At 43.6% G+C, this 17,817-nt stretch overlaps 1 protein-coding gene across 1 annotated transcript; it reads left to right on the top strand.

Moving 5' to 3' along the window:
- The first annotated feature begins 2,045 nt into the window (after positions 1–2,045).
- LOC133901018 (mitogen-activated protein kinase 15) lies at positions 2,046–15,605 on the top strand. The gene is made up of 10 exons (XM_062342311.1): positions 2,046–2,249; positions 3,293–3,700; positions 11,255–11,382; positions 11,488–11,547; positions 11,959–12,108; positions 12,193–12,348; positions 12,456–12,667; positions 13,271–13,372; positions 13,474–13,613; positions 14,818–15,605. The coding sequence occupies exons 2-10, from the start codon at positions 3,304–3,306 to the stop codon at positions 15,096–15,098; spliced, it is 1,626 nt and encodes a 541-aa protein (XP_062198295.1). The 5' UTR covers positions 2,046–2,249; positions 3,293–3,303; the 3' UTR covers positions 15,099–15,605.
- Positions 15,606–17,817: the final 2,212 nt, after the last annotated feature.

Consider the following 17,817-nt stretch of genomic DNA (forward strand, 5'->3'; position numbering starts at 1 on the left):
TGCTCACATTACATAAGGTTATATATCTAATGTTGTTTAAACGTGTGTTATGATACACCTATGTAGATGTGTGTGGGTACAAATATGGTATACGTGCCTGAATGCATAGTGTGTCCGACTCTTACTTTCAAAATAAAATAAAATAACGAAGCTCTTCAGTTTAATCAATTAAGGATCTAATGCGACTGGAGGAAAAGAAGCTCCAAACCATCTATACAAATCTTGACCTGCACATCAATGAAGATGAACCAAAGATTGAGACCACATATAGTCAGCATGTGATCTTGATATAGACTAAATCAAATCCACACAACAAAGAAGAACACAGAGCACGATCAAGATATCAACCCCGCTCAACAAGCAAGAATTCCGAGGTCAAAATTTATGAATAATGGACAAGATATGGTCACCAACACATGATGATGTTTCTGAGTTTATTTCTCATGAAATAGTAGATTATGATATTCTTGTCTCTTAGCCTTGGGCGTGACCTTAACATTATATAGAAACTCTAATACCTCAAAAGAAAAGGAAACAAACTCTAAATATTACATGGATTCGAAACAGGAAAAACCAATTGTAGAACCCATCTGCTTGTTGTTTCAATTGCGGTGCATCCAAAAAGAAATTGAAGTCAGGAGCAGAACCAACACGTGAGTAATAAAGTAAGCTTTCTAACTAGTACCCGTCCGTCCAATACGGACTCTGTTTGAGCATTTTATGGTTTTTTACACTAAAGGCATATCTTGCTGTGACGAACAGAATCCGAGACGACATCAACTCTTCATATATTTTGCTTGCTTGTATGAATTGCATCAAAATCTATATAGAATCATACATGAAAGGCCCCCCAAACCTTTGAAAACTCTTGAGACGGCAAGGCTTCATCCGTATATGCTATATGAGCCACAGATTCACCATCTTTGGAAACTCTCATATGACATTTTGGACAGTATGTACAGTTTTCATTCATAGCATATATCTTCAAAGAATACCTCAAATCATGTGCTGTTGAATCCATTAGAAACAAGACTTTGTAAGCTTTATGAATATGTATATTTTGCATCATGAAATTTCACAACTTTTGCTCAGTTTTGACATCTTCTATAAACCGAAAATAATATGGTATATACACATCTGAAACCAGAGTTGTGGAGTCGATCTGCTTGCAGCTGGTTGATCCGCATCACCTGGTCTCCAGAGATTAAGAGCTTGATTGATCACCACTTGGTCATGATCGTGGCTGCTAGGGACATCCTCATCATCCTCGCCAGAATTTGTCTCTAAATCTGGTCTCCTATCCTCATCAACAATTGATTAGCAATCGTGGTTAGTTGGATCCTAGCGCCACAACTTGAAATAGAGTACTTTTTCCACCGGTTTTCAGGGTATGAATAGAGATTGAGCCTTCCGGTTTCCTGTTGGATTTTTTTTTTACCATGGTAGTATGTAATGCAAATAACATGTAACCATAGAAGCTAACTCGTAAGTATGCTTAGAATACACATGTAAGTAGAGCTAAATACATGTAATGTAATAAAAGATAAAAAAATATGTACGATATCCTACCAATAGAATCATCATACAACTTGCAGCCATACTCAGATTTGAGCGAAGCTAGATTTTTGGTTACGAATATGTCAGTCCGAAATACGATCCTTGGTTCGGGCAACCAATTTTGTATCATTTTCTTTAGGTCAACCAAATTTCTTATGTAGGGCAAGTATGATGCAGCTATTAGTCTAAGTTACTCCAACGATTAATTCATGCCAAAGAACTCTAGCGAGTGAGGCCATAAAAAATCCAAGATCCTAAATTAAATTAGATCACAAATGATTGGCATAAACAATTAAGATAGTAAAATCATAGATTATACTAAATATAATCGTAAAATTGATCCAGTTAATCGGTTGGACAGGGAAATATAGAATCATACACTGACTCGAGAATCCGGTAACCATGCTCGCGTGGTTGACGCAGCTATTTAGCCCAGGTTCGAAGTCAAACGAAGCAAATGCAACCTGAGGCAGCCGACCTGAGGGACGCGTGGGCCCGCTTGCAATCGGCCTCCAAACCCACAAGGCTCGTGAAACTCCAAACCTAGAACTAAAAAAGAAAGAAAAAGAAAACCGCAAAGCAGCCGAGCACGAGCGCCGCCGTTCCCTCCTCTCTTCTGCTGGATCCTCCATCCGCTGCATCCCCAGTTAACTGCCGCCCGTCCGGGCGTGGATTGGTTCCTCCTTTTGCTGGTAAGCAATCCACTAGTCCTAGACTCCGAGCTTCCTTGGATGGATGGACCCTTGTTCCAAGATTTGGTTTTGTTCTCAACAAAATCCAGATCTTTCCTTCTCCCCGTTGAGTTTGTCGTGGATTCATGCACTGTTACTGATCCGAAGAATTCACATGTCCATGGTTCGATTGGGTTCACATCGCTCAAGATCGACCTTAGTTGACACCGTTAAGGTGCGGGTGCAGTATATTTTTCCAAATATTTTTTTTGTTGGGGGTGGGGGTTCGACTATCCGTACGCCGCCCCCGTCGTCGGATGACGCTAAGATGGGCAGATGGTTCTTGCAGTATGTAGGATCTATAAGGTTTATTCTTGGATACTCAGGAAAGATCGTTCCTTTGGGCAGACGGGTTGAGCCTGGAGCTCTTGATTAGGTGTTCAGTTAGTTGTTGACTTGCTGCCTTTCGATCTTGCTCGCTGGGAAATTCAACCGCTAGTTGGTATTGTTGAGCATGACTTTTCCGTTAGTCCAGTAGCTCCAGTTGGTTGTGCCCTTTGCTGGCTGGAAGAATTGTAATGTTTGATCCGGAACTTGGAAGCACATGGCAATTTACTTCATTTAGTTTTCTTAATTGGTATTGCAGTCGAAAGTTGATGTGTTGTTTGGGTTATTTCTCTAAATATGGGCTGAACCAATGCCAATATTTTGGTATCTAAGTATGTTCTTAATTGGTATCTAAGTATTTTGGCATTTGTAACCATTTTCATTACCGAAATCTCAGGCATACCAAAGAAGACTGACCCCAAATTCAGTATTTACCACATGAATAACCTTGTAATTAGGGTTTGCATCTAAAGCCTGTTTTAGATTTAAGAAACATATAATGTGATTTATACCCTATTAGGTTTGCAACAAAGAAATCTCTATGATAATTAGTTTCAGGTGCTTTAATTTCTTTCAGTGATTTTGCATATCTGCAGGTATTTTTGTATCGTTAAGCTCAAACGACTTTGGGAACAACTTTGTTCAAGTTGATTCATTCACTGCCTTGTGTGATGCAGGTACCTCCTGAATGGATTTTTTCACTGAGTATGGTGAGGGAAGCAGATACAAGATAGAAGAGGTCATAGGAAAAGGGAGTTACGGCGTGGTTTGCTCTGCTTTGGATACTCACATTGGCGATAAAGTTGCAATCAAGAAGATAAATGACATCTTTGAACATGTGTCTGATGCAACACGGATACTTCGTGAGATCAAGTTGCTTCGCCTCCTGCGACATCCGGATATTGTTGAAATAAAACATATTTTACTTCCTCCATCAAGGAGGGAATTCAAGGATATATATGTTGTGTTTGAACTCATGGAATCTGATTTGCACCAAGTTATAAAAGCTAATGATGACTTGACTCCAGAACACTATCAATTTTTCCTGTATCAGTTACTTCGAGGATTGAAATACATACATACAGGTGATTAGTTATTCTCACATGAAAATTTGTTCCTTTTCATATTCTAACCTTTTCTTTAAGGAGTGTTCTTTCTACAAGTGAACATTCGTCTGCCATCAATAATTGTTATGCTTTTTGATTCATTTAATTGTTGTTTAGGAAAAAGCTTTTGTCCCTAAATAAGTATCGTGCTCACATTTCTAGGTGGAACATGCCTAGCATACCCATATTTCTTAGTGGAATAAGGAATAGAAAGTTGCACGATATTTTTAATTAATTGGAACATTAACTACTTGGACCAAGGAAAAAAACTTTCTTTTTACTTGCCTCAATGCTCAACCTTATTATAAAGTATACACAGGCAGATTTAGTATAAGTACTAGAGCGGTTTCTAGTATATCTGCACTGCAATTCTTATTTTCTTAATGTGGCTCATACACCATAGAATGGAGTCTGAAGAGAGTAATTGGCATAGCCAATGATGGCTCCATATGATAATGGGAGCGACATAGATCTCATTAGGTAATGATTGAAACAGGTAGAATTGCTATAAGGTGTGTGTGCGCTGCGATGGAAGCCAACGAATGATGGGCCTGGCTCCGGTTGGTACAACCCCGTCCACACGTTACTCGATTAGCGTTGACGTCGTTCTTATCATATCGAAGACTCGTACTATCCGTCTCGTCTTCATTATGCTGCTTTTATCTCTCCTTCGCTTTCTCTCTCCACCCGTGCTTAGTGCCCCCATCCCCTTTCCCTTTTCACAAAAAACGGATCGTTGGCCGCTAGGAGAGCCCATTTCCCTCTCCCCCCCCCCCCCTCTCTGTTTTTGATCTGGTGGCTGTCAAGTTGGGTGCGGCGGCCGGTGAGCGGTGGCACCAGCGCTGGAGAAGGCCGCCACTGGATTGGGCCGCTGTCCACCAGATTTGAGTGAGAGTTTTAGAATTTGGGATAAAATGTTTTTAGATTGTGAGTAGAAAGTTTTTGATGAATGTGTAAAAAGTTTTTGGTTTGTTTATAGAATTTTTTTAGGAGAGTGAACTTTGTCCAGCGCTTGGCTGTCGCGCGCTGCAACTAGTAGCAACGCATGCACGCTATATAGACGGGCCCAACAGGGCATAACAATACCATCCTGTTAAGGACTCTATGATAGCTTCTTTTTCCTTTTCTGTTTAAGATGATGACTAGCTGAACGTCAAGCCATCTTAGTTTTTGGAAATGAGATGGGATTTTGTTGGAAATCCTGAGCCGGTTACACTCAAAACACGAGCTGAACACACGCGAGAATACGTAGAAATTTTCCGTGCTGCGCTGAACTGATTGCAGATTCTGTTTTCTTCTTTATTTATAAGCCAAACATCAAGTCTCACAACCATGCTCAAACGATTGATTAAAGACCTACATGCAGAAACCTCCTAATCCTCCTACATGCAGAAGCGATTAAATAAAAACCTCGTACATGCAGGAACCGAAAAGATTAAATGCACTAACAACCATGCATCTAACAATCAAAACCGAAAAAACACGCTCATGATTAATAAGCATGCAACAAACTCCCCCTAATCTTGATGTAGTTCTTCGGTGTTGATGACGTGAATCTTTGCGCGGAGCTCCATGAACTTGACGCGCCCGAGAGGCTTTGTGAGTATGTTCCCGAGTTGCTCCTCCGTGCGGATGAACTCGACTTTGATCAGGCCTTGATCTGCACACTCGGATATATGATAACGTGTGTCGATGTGCTTACTCCGGTAATGATGCACTGGATTTTTAACTAGAGATTGTGGATTTGTTGTCCACCTTTAGGACTGGCATGCTGGGCTCTGAGCTAAGCATGTCATTCAGAAGTCGTGCAAGCCAAACGCCTTGGCACGCTACGGAGGTTGCGGCGATATATTTGGCCTCGTCGGACGACGTGGCCACCACCTTTTGCTTGGGCGATTGCCATGTGATGGGGTTGCCGTCAAGGAACATCATCCTGGAGGTGCTCTTCCTAATATCGATGTCGCCGGCCATATCACTATCGTTGTAGCCCAACAGACACAGCCACATGCTCTTCTTTATCCCGGCCATGTAGAGAACACCCAATGTTCTTGTCCCATCAACACAACGCAGTATGCGCTTGACGGCAACGAGGTGCTCTTCACATGGCACCTCCATGAAGCGACTGATGTAGCCTACTGAGTAGGCCGGGTTCGACTGGGTGTGGATGAGGTACCAGAGGCTCTCGATTAGACTCTGGTAGAGAGTAGCATCGAGCGACGGGGATGAGCTCGACTTGCTGAGCTTGAGGCGTACCTCCATTGGAGTCTGATAGAGGTTGTAGTCCACTAGCCTAGCATTCTCTAGAATCTTCAGGGCGTAGGTGGATTGCCCGAGCTTGATGCTGTCCGGGCTCTGGTGCATGTCGATGTCGAGGTAGTACCTGAGCGTTCCCAAATCGCTCATCCGGAATAAGTTCTTCATCTCCCCCTTGAACTTGTGGATGCCGCTGGTGTTGTCGCCGGTGACGATTAAGTCGTTAATGTAGACGCCCACAATCATCTGACTCCCATTTTCACCTCGCGTGTACACTCCGTTTCCTGAGTTGCTGCGATGAAACCCGAGTGTGAGCAGAGTGGCGTCCAGCTTCTCGATCCAGGCGCACGGTGCTTGGCGAAGACTGTAGAGTGTCTTGTGGAGACGTAACACCTTGTTCTTGTCTTGTTGTCGATGAAGCTGAGCAGTTGCGCGACGTACACCTCTCGGAGATCACCATTCAAGAATACCGACTTGACATCCATATGGTGAACCTCCCAGGATTGATGCGCGACGACGGTGAGTAGGAGCTGCACCGTCTCTAGATGGGAAACAGGGGCGAAGGCCTCATCAAAGTCCCACCCCTTGTCGCTGGACGTAGCCCTTGGCGACGAGACGCACCTTGTGCTTCACAATGTCCTCATGCTCGTTGCACTTTACTTTGTACACCCACTTTAGGCCGACCGTGTTGTGACCTGCAGGGAGATCAACAAGGCTCCATGTCTTGTTGACAGTAATGGAGTCCATCTCCTGCATTCCCTTCCGCCAGCTGTCGCTCTGCTCTGCTTCAGCGAAGCTGTTTGGTTCCTCGGCACCCACCATGTGAAGCTCGTCAAGATCGATTTGGCATGGTGCATACCCTCGTGGTGTTGTCGGACCGAGGATGTTGTTGACAGTGCGGTACCACTGGGGATCGTCTTCTTCAGTAGCCGTATCAAGCTCGGAGTCGTGCGTGGGTGCGTGACGTGGTCGATCGCCACCGGAGTTTGATCCGCCGTAGCCGTAGGTGTTGCCAGTGAAGGTGTTCGGCCATGGTCCGGGGAGCTCATATGCGTGTCGTGCATTGGCTCTCTGGTGATCACGTACTCCACAGTGAAGGGGTCATTGCCGTTCACCTCGTGCTCTTCTGAGCTCCATTTCCACTGCGTCGATTCGTCAAACATGATGTCACGTGCACGCACGTGCTGACGGGGTCGTACACTCGGTACGCCTTGGACCCACTTTCATAGCCGACGAAGATCATCGGAGTGCTATGGTTGTCGAGCTTATTTAGGTGAGGCTTCACGTTCTTGACATGTGCGACACAGCTGAAGGTGCAGAGGAAGTGCACTGTCAGCCGCATGCCATGCTAGGCCTCGTACGGAGTCTTGCCATTGACGCTCTGAGTCGGTGCATGGTTGAGGATGAAGACCGCGGTGGAGTCTGTCTCACCCTAGAATGTTTTAGGGAGGCCCTTTGCCTTCAACATGCTTCGGGTCATGGTGACCACTATCTGATTGCGGTGCTCAACAACTCCATTTTGTTGCGGAGAATAGGGAGCCATGAGCTGCCGATGCACGTCGCCCTCAGCGCAGTGTTCACCGAATTCCATCGAAGTGAACTCACCGCCGTGGTCAGTGCAAATGACCTTCAACTTGCGTCCTGTCTCCACCTTCACTGTCGCCTGGAATCGCTTGATCGCCGCCGGTGCTTGGTCCTTGCTTGCAAGAAGATTGAGCCACATGTAACGGCTCATGTTGTCCACAAGGAAATAATGGTTTCCGCTCGGCGTAGTGGGTATGAAGGGCCCGCATGGATCGCGGTGCACAAGGTTGAGGACGTACTCCGCGCGATACTTCGCTAGCTTGGGGAAGGATGCTCGCCTTTGCTTCCCGGCGAGGCAGCCGTCGTAGACTTGATCAATGTGATCAATCTGCGGCAGCCTTCGCACCATGGCCTGCTTGGAGAGCTTGCACATGGATTGGAAGTTGAGGTGCCCGTACCTCGCGTGCCAACGCCATGCCTCCTTTAAGCCTCTTGCCGACAAACACACCGGTTGCGTGATGTCGAGGCTAAGCATGTACATCTGGTTGGGGGAGTGCTTCACCCTCGCCAGCAGGCGTCGATTCAAGACCCAGATTTGCAGGATGCCGCTGTCAACTAGCACTTAAAGCAGCCGTTCTCGTCAAGCTAGCCGATGCTGATGATGTTGGTGGTGAGCCAGGGAATGAAGTACACCTCCCGTGAGTGCGCAGTGCTTGCCGATCTTGTAGGCGAACAAGATCGTGTTGCGCCTCTTGATGTCGACGATGGAGCTGTCGTCGAACTTGATGGTGCCTCGGATTTTGGAGTTAATCTTAGAGAAGGCAACGCGTGACTCGGTCATGTGGTTCGTGGCATTGGTATCGAGGTATCATATCCGATTGTCGCGGTCCTCTCAATCTAGCTGTGCGAATACCTTCGCCTTGATCGGCTGCGGAGTGACGTGGCAGGCAGTGCGACACAAGCCTTGGCCATCAAAAGCGTGGGCTCGTCATCGTTGCCCTGTGCCAGGTGGGCCTTAGCTCGCTTCAGCTTGCTGCGGCAATCCTTGGCCCAATGGCCAAATTTGCCACAGTTCTGATGTTGGTCTCGACCACCTCGTGGGTTGGACGTGTTGGCGTTGTTGTTGCGAGGCCTGTTGCCACGGTCGCGCCCACGGTTCTTGCCATGACGATGTGAGCAACTATTGCCGCCACTACTGGATGCACCCTCGTCGTCACGCTTCTTTATGCGAGCTAGCCACCCAGTGAGGAGTAGCTTATGCCCGCCATTGCCGCCTGAAGAGTCGAGCTTATACCTTTGCTCCATAGTGCGTAAGTGACCAGTCACCTCCTTGATCGAGAGTGTGCTCAGATCAAGGAGGGTCTCGATGGAGATGGCGACCTGCTGGAGACGTTCTGGGATGACCTATCGAAATTTTTGCACCACCTCAACATCAGTGACTTCATCCCCCAGTACTCGTAGGTTGTTGGTGAGGCTCGTGATCCTCATGGTGAAGTCTTTGACAAACTCGCCATCTTTGAACTCGATCTTGTCGAGCTCGCATCGCAGCTTCTGTGCGTTTGCTTCTCTAACACGCGCGACGCCGACACATCGTCTTGATTGCGTCCCAGGTGCCCTTGACGGTGTCCTTGACGGCGAGAGTTGACAACATCTCTGATGGCACGGCGCGGAGAATGGTGGACAACGCTAGCTTGTCGCGGTAATCACTGCCGCCGGGTTCGATTGCTTCCCAAAGATTTTTCTTTCTGGTGCAAATCAAGCTTCGCTGTAGACTGCAGGAATTTAATACTTTCTTGTTACTTCATTAGCTCAATCAGGTTCTCATTTGGGGCCGTGAGTATAGCAAGCGTGGGAGCAACCAACTCTACCCTAGTCGGATTAGGTGCTAAGGTCCTGTTTGCTTGCTGCTTAATGTTGCTGTAACTAATCTTAGGCAAGTGTGGCATGCCACCCTTTTTGTGACGATAAAGAAAGGCCTCCACACTTCTCACAAAGTTAGGCAAGTGAACGACTATGGCATGCGAGCCCTGGGAATAGAAAAGTTTGGTGAGCCATAACTGCATCATGAAGTTATGAACCAAACACTAAGGATGAAAACAAAAACGGTAATTCTTGGTATTCCAGAGATCGTTTTCGAGCTTTTCTGACCGTAGCAGCTGGAAACGATATATCGGAAAAGCGAAAACGGAAATGAGAAAACTCTACGGAAATGATTTAAGTCATTTCCGATCGTTTTCAAGTTCTTCCGTTTTTGCTGAGAATTACCACCAGGAATTCCCGTTTCTCCTTCCCATGGTCCATCTCAACTCGGGCACGGCCCATGGCCCTATAGGCAGCAGGCCTCCTAGGCTCCCGTTGTCTATTTGCCCAGTCGCCCTTGGTAGGTTGATGATCAACTTACCCATAAATTAGCTAGGGTTGGATATCACAATTCATCGTTTTGTGGTTTGCTATTATGTGAAATCTTTGGATCCATTCTCTTCCACTGTCATATCCAAAATTCTTGCAATCCCGAAGCAATTTAGTTATTGTAATGAAGCTCGAGGATCGGTGCCCGGGAATTATAGATTCCCGATCAATACCAGCATGTTTCCGTCTCAACAACACTATTTCTGGTTTTCTCTTATTATCAACATTGTATTCGTTTTCGGCATTATCATTATCGACTTCATTTCTGATAGAACATATGAAACTGAAAATGATTTAGGCTTTTTCTGATCATTTTTGTACCATTTTCATCCCTACCAAACACTGCCAGAAAAAATGTGTGGCACGTGTAAAGTTAGGCATCATGACAAAACAAGCCCTGAGATATCTCTTTTTTAATTTGTTTGGATTTGGATAACATTGATTACTACCAAACAGGCCTATCTCCTATATGTGGGGTCAGGTTCAGTTGAAGGAATCAAGGAAGAAGTTTTCTCATTCCCTTTCTCTCTTTCTTCTCCTTATATGCCTATCTCTCCCTGCGCATCTGCACCCTCCCCGTGCAATTTTCCTCTCTACCACGACCCGCCGAAACCTTGTTAGACCCATTCCTCGAACCCCAAATACCCATAGCTACCAAATTCGCTTGTGGCACATGTTGATTTGTTGCTTACAGAATTTTATTTAGTTTTATGACAAGGATAAAAGTAGATTGCCTTGGTATGGTTGGTGTCATTTAATTTTCTTTTATGGGCATACTATTCCTCTGAAGCACCTATAAGTTGTGGTGAAGGTAGAATTATTTTTATAAATATAAATTTTCCATGCAAAACATGTTTGTGATAAGAGCATTATTATACACACAACATGATTGTACTACTCTTTTACAACCAAGAAATCATAGGGTTCAAATCACATGGTTGGTGACTAACTTATGAGTCAAAAAGTCTTCATACACATGCTTGTAATGGAGTTGTACAAAATTAATTGTATGTGAAGTATTCCCCTTGTGATAAAGTAGGCTTTTCCAAAATTTATTATGCTTAGCAATAACTTATTGTTGCAATAATAATAGGTCTATGGTCATTTTGTTGCCACAACGATAGTGTTGCATAAGTTATATTGTCTCTAGTTGAATTAGTCGACTTGTACAAACAAACAAGGACAATATTTTTGTTATATAGAAGCCTGAGAAATGAAACGTGGCATTAAGAGTTGAGGAACTATAAAGCGGAAAAGCTTTTGTAAATGACTCCTTTTTGTCTTGTCCTAATCATTGGCGTGATATCAATCAATCCTATGCATTTACTCTTTGTTGGTTTATCGCAGCAAATGTGTTTCACCGAGATCTCAAACCAAAAAATATTTTGGCGAATGCTGATTGCAAGCTCAAAATATGTGATTTCGGACTTGCAAGAGTAGCTTTCAATGATGCTCCGACTGCCATCTTTTGGACGGTACGATACCACCCCATCCCCAACCCCACTCGCACCACCAAAAAAGTAGAGAATCTTGTACCTGTACATCCTTTTAACATCATCTGTTGCTTGTTCTATTTTTAGGATTATGTTGCAACAAGATGGTACCGAGCACCTGAGCTCTGTGGATCTTTTTTCTCCAAGGTTGGTGACCTTCTGATCATGTGTCTGATATTATTTGAATCCTGACATTTACTGGAATGTCCATGATTTTTTCCTTCATTATTGTTGGGGTAATCTATTCTACTACTGTTAATCTAGTGTGGTAAAACTAGTTGATTACTGTTGTTGACATGGCTAGGATCTTTTAGGAGTTCTATGTGTCATATTGCTTTTAATTCAATTTGATGTGGTAGCTTGTATACATGGACTAGGCTATAAGTCTGTAAATATTATTATTGTGTGCATTGTAAGGTTTGTAGTCACTTATCTTTGTAGTATAAATGCTGTTGTTTGTTCAATATTCTGCACTATATTTTTTCTGATGTTTTTCTGTGCATAAAATGATAAGCTCAATAGTTCTCCATTCTGCGTTTTGTTCATGCTTGTATGCAGTATACACCAGCAATAGACATATGGAGCATCGGCTGCATATTTGCAGAGCTTTTAACGGGAAAACCTTTTTTCCCTGGAAAAAATGTGGTACACCAACTTGATATAATTACAGATCTCCTGGGAACACCATCTCCGGAAGCAATATCTAGGGTGGGTATGATTTTACATAAGTGTCTACTGTCGTTTCCAGTTTCTTTGTTATGACTTTAGGTACATGTACTCTTTATAAAACAGATTCGAAATGAGAAGGCCAAGCGCTACCTGAGCAGCATGAGGCGGAAAAAGCCTATACCGTTTACTCAGAAATTTCCGAATGCAGATCCACTTGCATTACGTTTGTTGGAGAGGATGCTAGCTTTTGATCCAAAAGATAGGCCAAGTGCTGAGGAGGTACATTTTTAATAAATTGCTTGTTTGTACTGGCACGTTGCAGATCCTATGAATGTATTCACGCTTCTAACCTCCAATACAATAACTAATTCACCTTACACATTCAGGCTCTTGCTGACCCATATTTCAAGAACATAGCCAATGTGGATAGAGAACCATCAGCACAGCCTGTGACAAAGCTGGAATTTGAGTTTGAGAGGCGGAGAATTACAAAAGAAGATATAAGGGAACTCATCTACAAAGAAATTCTAGAGTATCATCCAAATATGTTGAGGGAATTTATTGAGGGGACTGAGTCAACTGGTTTCATGTACCCAAGGTGTTGTCACGCCAAGTCGATTCTCATTACATTAAAATCATTGATTTGAGTGCCTGATGTAATTTCTGAGACAGTTCTTTTTTTTAATATTTTTAAGCTGTCTAGTTCTGTGTCAAAATGCCACGAGTTTTTTCTTATTATTATGTATTAAATAAATAAAAAATTGGCTAAGTAAGGCATTGTAAGGCACATGCATGTTATTTTGACTGTTTTGCTTATGCTGATAAATAAATGAGGATAATTTTTATTTCGGTAGCTATGAACTACAAATGCACACTTGGGTGTGATTATGAAAGAAGTTCATTTTTTGTCAGAATCAAATGAACATGAATTTTTTTTTAAAAAAAATCTACATGTATTCAATTCATTCTACCTCGCATACAATTTCAAGTCCAATCTACTTGGGGAGTAACAAAAAATGAGAATACCCAGACAGATGATTAATTAAAAGGATAAAGGAATGAAAGGACAACCATATTGAGTGCTGATTATTTTTCTATTTTGAATTCTTTCGTTGTGTGGAAGTTGGAGGAGGGATGATGGCTAGTTGAATTGGATTCTGCTGCTGCCTTGGACTAAACTCAATTGCACTCTGCTTTGCAGTGCAGTAGATCATTTTAAGAAGCAGTTTGCATATCTTGAAGAGCATTATGCAAAGGGATCAACAGCAGCTCCACCGGAGAGGCAACATAACTCTTTACCAAGGTAATATTTCCATTATTTTCTATGTGGCCTAAATTAACTGATAACCTAAGCACTTGGATAGTTGCATCTTTTTTTTATACTTGATACTTGCACATAAACAGGCCTTGTGTGTTATATTCGGATAACCGAACACAAAGCACAGCTAGTGTCACGGAGGATCTTTCCAAGTGTGTAATCAGAGATGACACACGAAGAGCACAGCGAGATTCTGCATCTGTTGGCACAAATAGTGTTCCACAAGGTGAGCACTTGCAGCCCCCCAAAAGTTATTGGCACATCATCATTGGATCCATTGCTAATAACTACAGAAAGGAATGTATTTTTGCTATACCTCAATATTGTCTATAAATCCTTCCAGTAGATTCAGTGACAGACTGTGTGTAATAAATTCCTACAACTCAGTCATCATTATCTAAGTTGTTTGTGACGAAATTATTCCCTGGGGGCAAATGGGCCACATGGTCATTTTCCAGGATGCAACTCTGACTGCTATTTTCTATGATAATATGTTGGTAAATACTATGAAACATAATATGATGGAAGTATGTTTGATGCATTTACCAATAGAAAAACCAAATGTGTCTGGAGATTTTGCACTATTTGTCAAACGCATTCCTCGGATGGTGTCTCCACATCAGCATGCTGATTCAACAAATATCACTGTGCTGGCTCTGCAGCTGCCAAATGACCATGTTGCCCCATCGCCCCTCACAGTATGCATCAAAACTCGTCCCCTTTGCAGATCAGGCAGAGCAAAACTTCCACCAACCAGTTACTGGATTTAGTGGTCCCTAAAACTGTCCTGATAGTTTAAACTTTAAAACAATTTGTGCTTGCAGCATGTGCAGATGTGGGCTCATGGACCGGCCGTTAGCTACTTGTCTTGGATGGGGCAGGTCCTATGTTTGAACTCTGGGAGACTAATTTTTTCTTTATTTTCTCTAAATCAAACTGAAAATTTGAAAATTTTTATTCTCAAATGTTCACGAATTCCCAGACACTGTTGGTAACCTGAAATTTTTGTGGGGTCAGGATTTTTTCCCCCCCTAAAGCAAGAATTTGAAAACCTGCGCCCACCTCACACAACTCAACCTTCAATTTTCTTGCTTTGCCCCCTTGGGATCCAGCGACCACAGCAGCACAGTTAGTCCTCCCTTTCAGGTCATCGTGAGCTGTGTGGCCATGCTAAACTTTATGGGCTAAAATGGCCTGTGCTAAACTTGCAGGATGAATTTATTTTTAAACTCTGTACACTTTGCTGGCTGTTTTAGTTTGTTAATGGTTTCACCGCTGGTTTATTGGACAATTGATTCCTGGCAGTAGTTTCTTAGCTGGTGATGTTGGAAAATATTGATTCTTTGTATTAAATTATATCTTGAATGTTTTTTGCCGAATGGGATTTTCTTTCCTTGCTCAGTCATCTTAGCTATTACTTCGTGTGGCAGGTAGTGCTATGAGGCCTGGTAAAGTGGTTGGTTCGGCAATGCGTTATGGTAGCTGTTCATCATCTGCTGCCGACCAATATGAGCAGAGAAGAATAGCTAGAAACCCAGCAATTGCTCCTAATGGTGTTTCACCTCGAAACTCATACCCCAGAAGAATACCTACCTGCAAGAGCGAAACATGTGAGGCAGAAAGGATTGATGCGGACCAAGCTGGGCAACCAAAGCCATACATACCTAACAAACTACCTACTACTGTTGATGGCCGGAACGGTCACTGGTAGGTTACTAGATGCCTGCAGTTCACTGGCAAACCCAACTTAGTATCTGCAATGCACCAGCAAACCCTTACGATGCTATCTTGGACACATGCTGACACATTCAAAGACGTCTTTTTGTACAGAGTTGTAACTTTGTTCAGGGATTCTATCATTCTATGCCCTGAAACACTGCAGAACTGTATCTCAAGTCTGCACGACAGGCTGCTTGTTTCCACGCTTCCTCGGTCGACCAGTAGACTTGCCCATGCTAGCTGATTGATGCAGATTAACCTTGTAAGGTGTATAGTGGAAACTTTGTGGCATTGGCAGCAGGGAACTTCTGACACAACTGATGATGCTAATCAATTTGTTCCTGAAGCTGGTGGCTCTAATCTCTGAATTATGCCATGGTCTAATTGTTGTTGTAACATGTAACTTACTGAGTTCAAGTTCGAATAGTTCGACACTGTTTCTTGTAGCCTTTTCATTCAAATGCAATAATAATAATTAACTATTAGTTTTACAATGAAATATCATGAAGAGGCCAAGATGTGTGAACTGCACGTGTATCAAGCGTTCTCATGCACCGTTTGGATTGTACTTTGTAGTATATTTTCTTGCTTTGGTCCCAAGTTCTAGTCCAAATTAAGCCTCAATTGTTCTCCAATTTTTTGTCATTCATTGTGGATCATTGAATTGTTATGTATGGATTTCTTGGTCTGCCGTTGTGGTACTCCATTCTGTCAATGTGACATTTTTTTAAAAAATCAGCGTGGTCCTCGCAATTTTATTGTCTAGTGAAATTATTTCAAACGTCTCTAAACGATGCAATGTTGTGTCTCTAGTAAGAATGCTGTGAGTAAAGTAATTAAACTCTTGGGGGAGAGAGCGACAGATGTTGACATGTTGGTGCACACGGGAGAGGACAGGCGGAATTACATCTTACAGTCCCATGGATTGTTGAGAGCACTTGTCATAGGATGAGCTATCCGACTCAACTATTAGCGAAGCCCTTCCCCCTTTCGGCTACAAAATGTCTTTACGGCCTCCACACCCTATACAATGCCGGTATTGTGCTGAATGCCGGTGTAGCATCTAGGTGTACAAGCTACACTTGTCGATGAATGGTTATACACCAGCGATCATGATGGCCTAATTGTTCTACACTTTTTACTCTCTGTAGCTAATTATATGGTCATGATTAATTAGGAGCTCAGTTTCCATCTAGGTATGCCTTCTATTGCTATATCATATTCAGCTAGCTCCCGTGTTTTTTTTAGAATATGCTTGGCACGTATTTCGTTAAGAGGAGTTAGAGTATTACAATGACCTACGGAAGTGACCTAATACAAGAGAGGGCTGACACGACTTAGCACAATGCCGAAACAAATTGGCAACATGTACAACATGCACAACGCAACCAAGCAAAGGACAAGCGTTCCACACAACTCACTTGGGAATGGTCTCACATGCCCCCTTGGAAAGTTGAGTCGAAGAACTCTGCAGCCACTGGTTATTGAAAGCTTACAGTTGTAATAGGGTCTATCATGTGCAAGAATCGTACAACACCCGAAGTCACTCTTCGGGGCAGAACTGCAGGAATGCCTCCAATGGATGGAATTGACGAAGCCTACACTGGGCCTTCGGAGATAGATCGAAGGCCTTCGCTCAGTGTTGCGGAGGACTAAAGGGACGCTAGAGGCTCGAGGTAGGCGAAGCCACCGTTGGGCCTTCGGAGGCCAGTCGAAGATCTTTGCTTGGCACCACGAGAAGGATGATCGAAGAGAGGCCGAACAAGCATGGGTCGAATAGAGCGAAGGGTGACTGTTGCTAACCAAAGACAACAAATGGCAGAGTTGTAAATAGGCCGATCGAGCTTAGGAAAGTGCCGAACTACCCACGGATATTCCGAGAATGTAGCAGTTAGGGGGGAGGGTAATATTGTAAACTATAGTAAGAGTGATTAGGTACGACCTATAAATAGACTGTCATTGTAACTAAAAAGGAGAGATACAGTAATAATAGTTCCCCACTTTGTTTGTTCATCCTCTAAGCCTTCGAACAACCTCGAGGTTCTGAAGGCCCAACAACACTGAAGCAATAATACGGATTGATGATGCAGAGGATCACCATAGCACATATATTAAAAGAGGGGAGAAGCTAATGGCAAGGTGAACCATAAGCTCTATCACGGTTGAAGAACCGTGGCAAGCACACATCACAAGGAGGCAGCTCCTGAATGAAGGTGGGCAACATCCCTGTGACTTTAAGGCGATGAAGTATGAGGTGGTGGATCTCCCCACACACCGGGCGTGACACTCTTGCTGCACAACATCCAGGTCATCGTACACAGGATGCTCCCACCTTGGCCTCAATCCACGCAAAGTGCCAACTCCACCAAGGCAGGAGTAAGAGATCTGGAGGCCCCAATGGACCATCTACTAGGTCTCGACCTAGCTTAGTGGGACTACTCCCCAATGGAAGCAACAAGATGCACCCATCTTCTTCTTCCCCAAGCTACAACTCTCTTTTTCTCATTCTGCCTTCTTCACGCCTGGGCCAAAGGAAAATTAGAAGATTTATTTCAGGGATTTCAGGGATTTTAGTACGCATGAACTTGGGGGATTTTAGACCAAATTGAATTGCAACTCGCGGCAAGATCTCGATTAAACTGGAGTTTATTTGGTTGCTTTGGAATCAAAGAAAATGGTATGCAAAAGATTTGGACTTGTTCCGTGAGTTA

The sequence above is a fragment of the Phragmites australis genome, chromosome 19 (genome assembly GCF_958298935.1).
Source record: "Phragmites australis chromosome 19, lpPhrAust1.1, whole genome shotgun sequence".
Lineage (NCBI taxonomy): Eukaryota > Viridiplantae > Streptophyta > Magnoliopsida > Poales > Poaceae > Phragmites > Phragmites australis.

What these genes read in the sequence shown, in the direction of transcription:
- LOC133901018 (XM_062342311.1), top strand. Translation starts at nt 3,304, where the DNA reads ATGGATTTTTTCACTGAGTATGGTGAGGGAAGCAGATACAAGATAGAA. An exon ending in ATTGAAATACATACATACAG is followed by an intron (nt 3,701 to 11,254) that starts GTGATTAGTTAT and finishes GGTTTATCGCAG; the next exon opens with CAAATGTGTTTCACCGAGAT. An exon ending in ACTGGTTTCATGTACCCAAG is followed by an intron (nt 12,668 to 13,270) that starts GTGTTGTCACGC and finishes TCTGCTTTGCAG; the next exon opens with TGCAGTAGATCATTTTAAGA.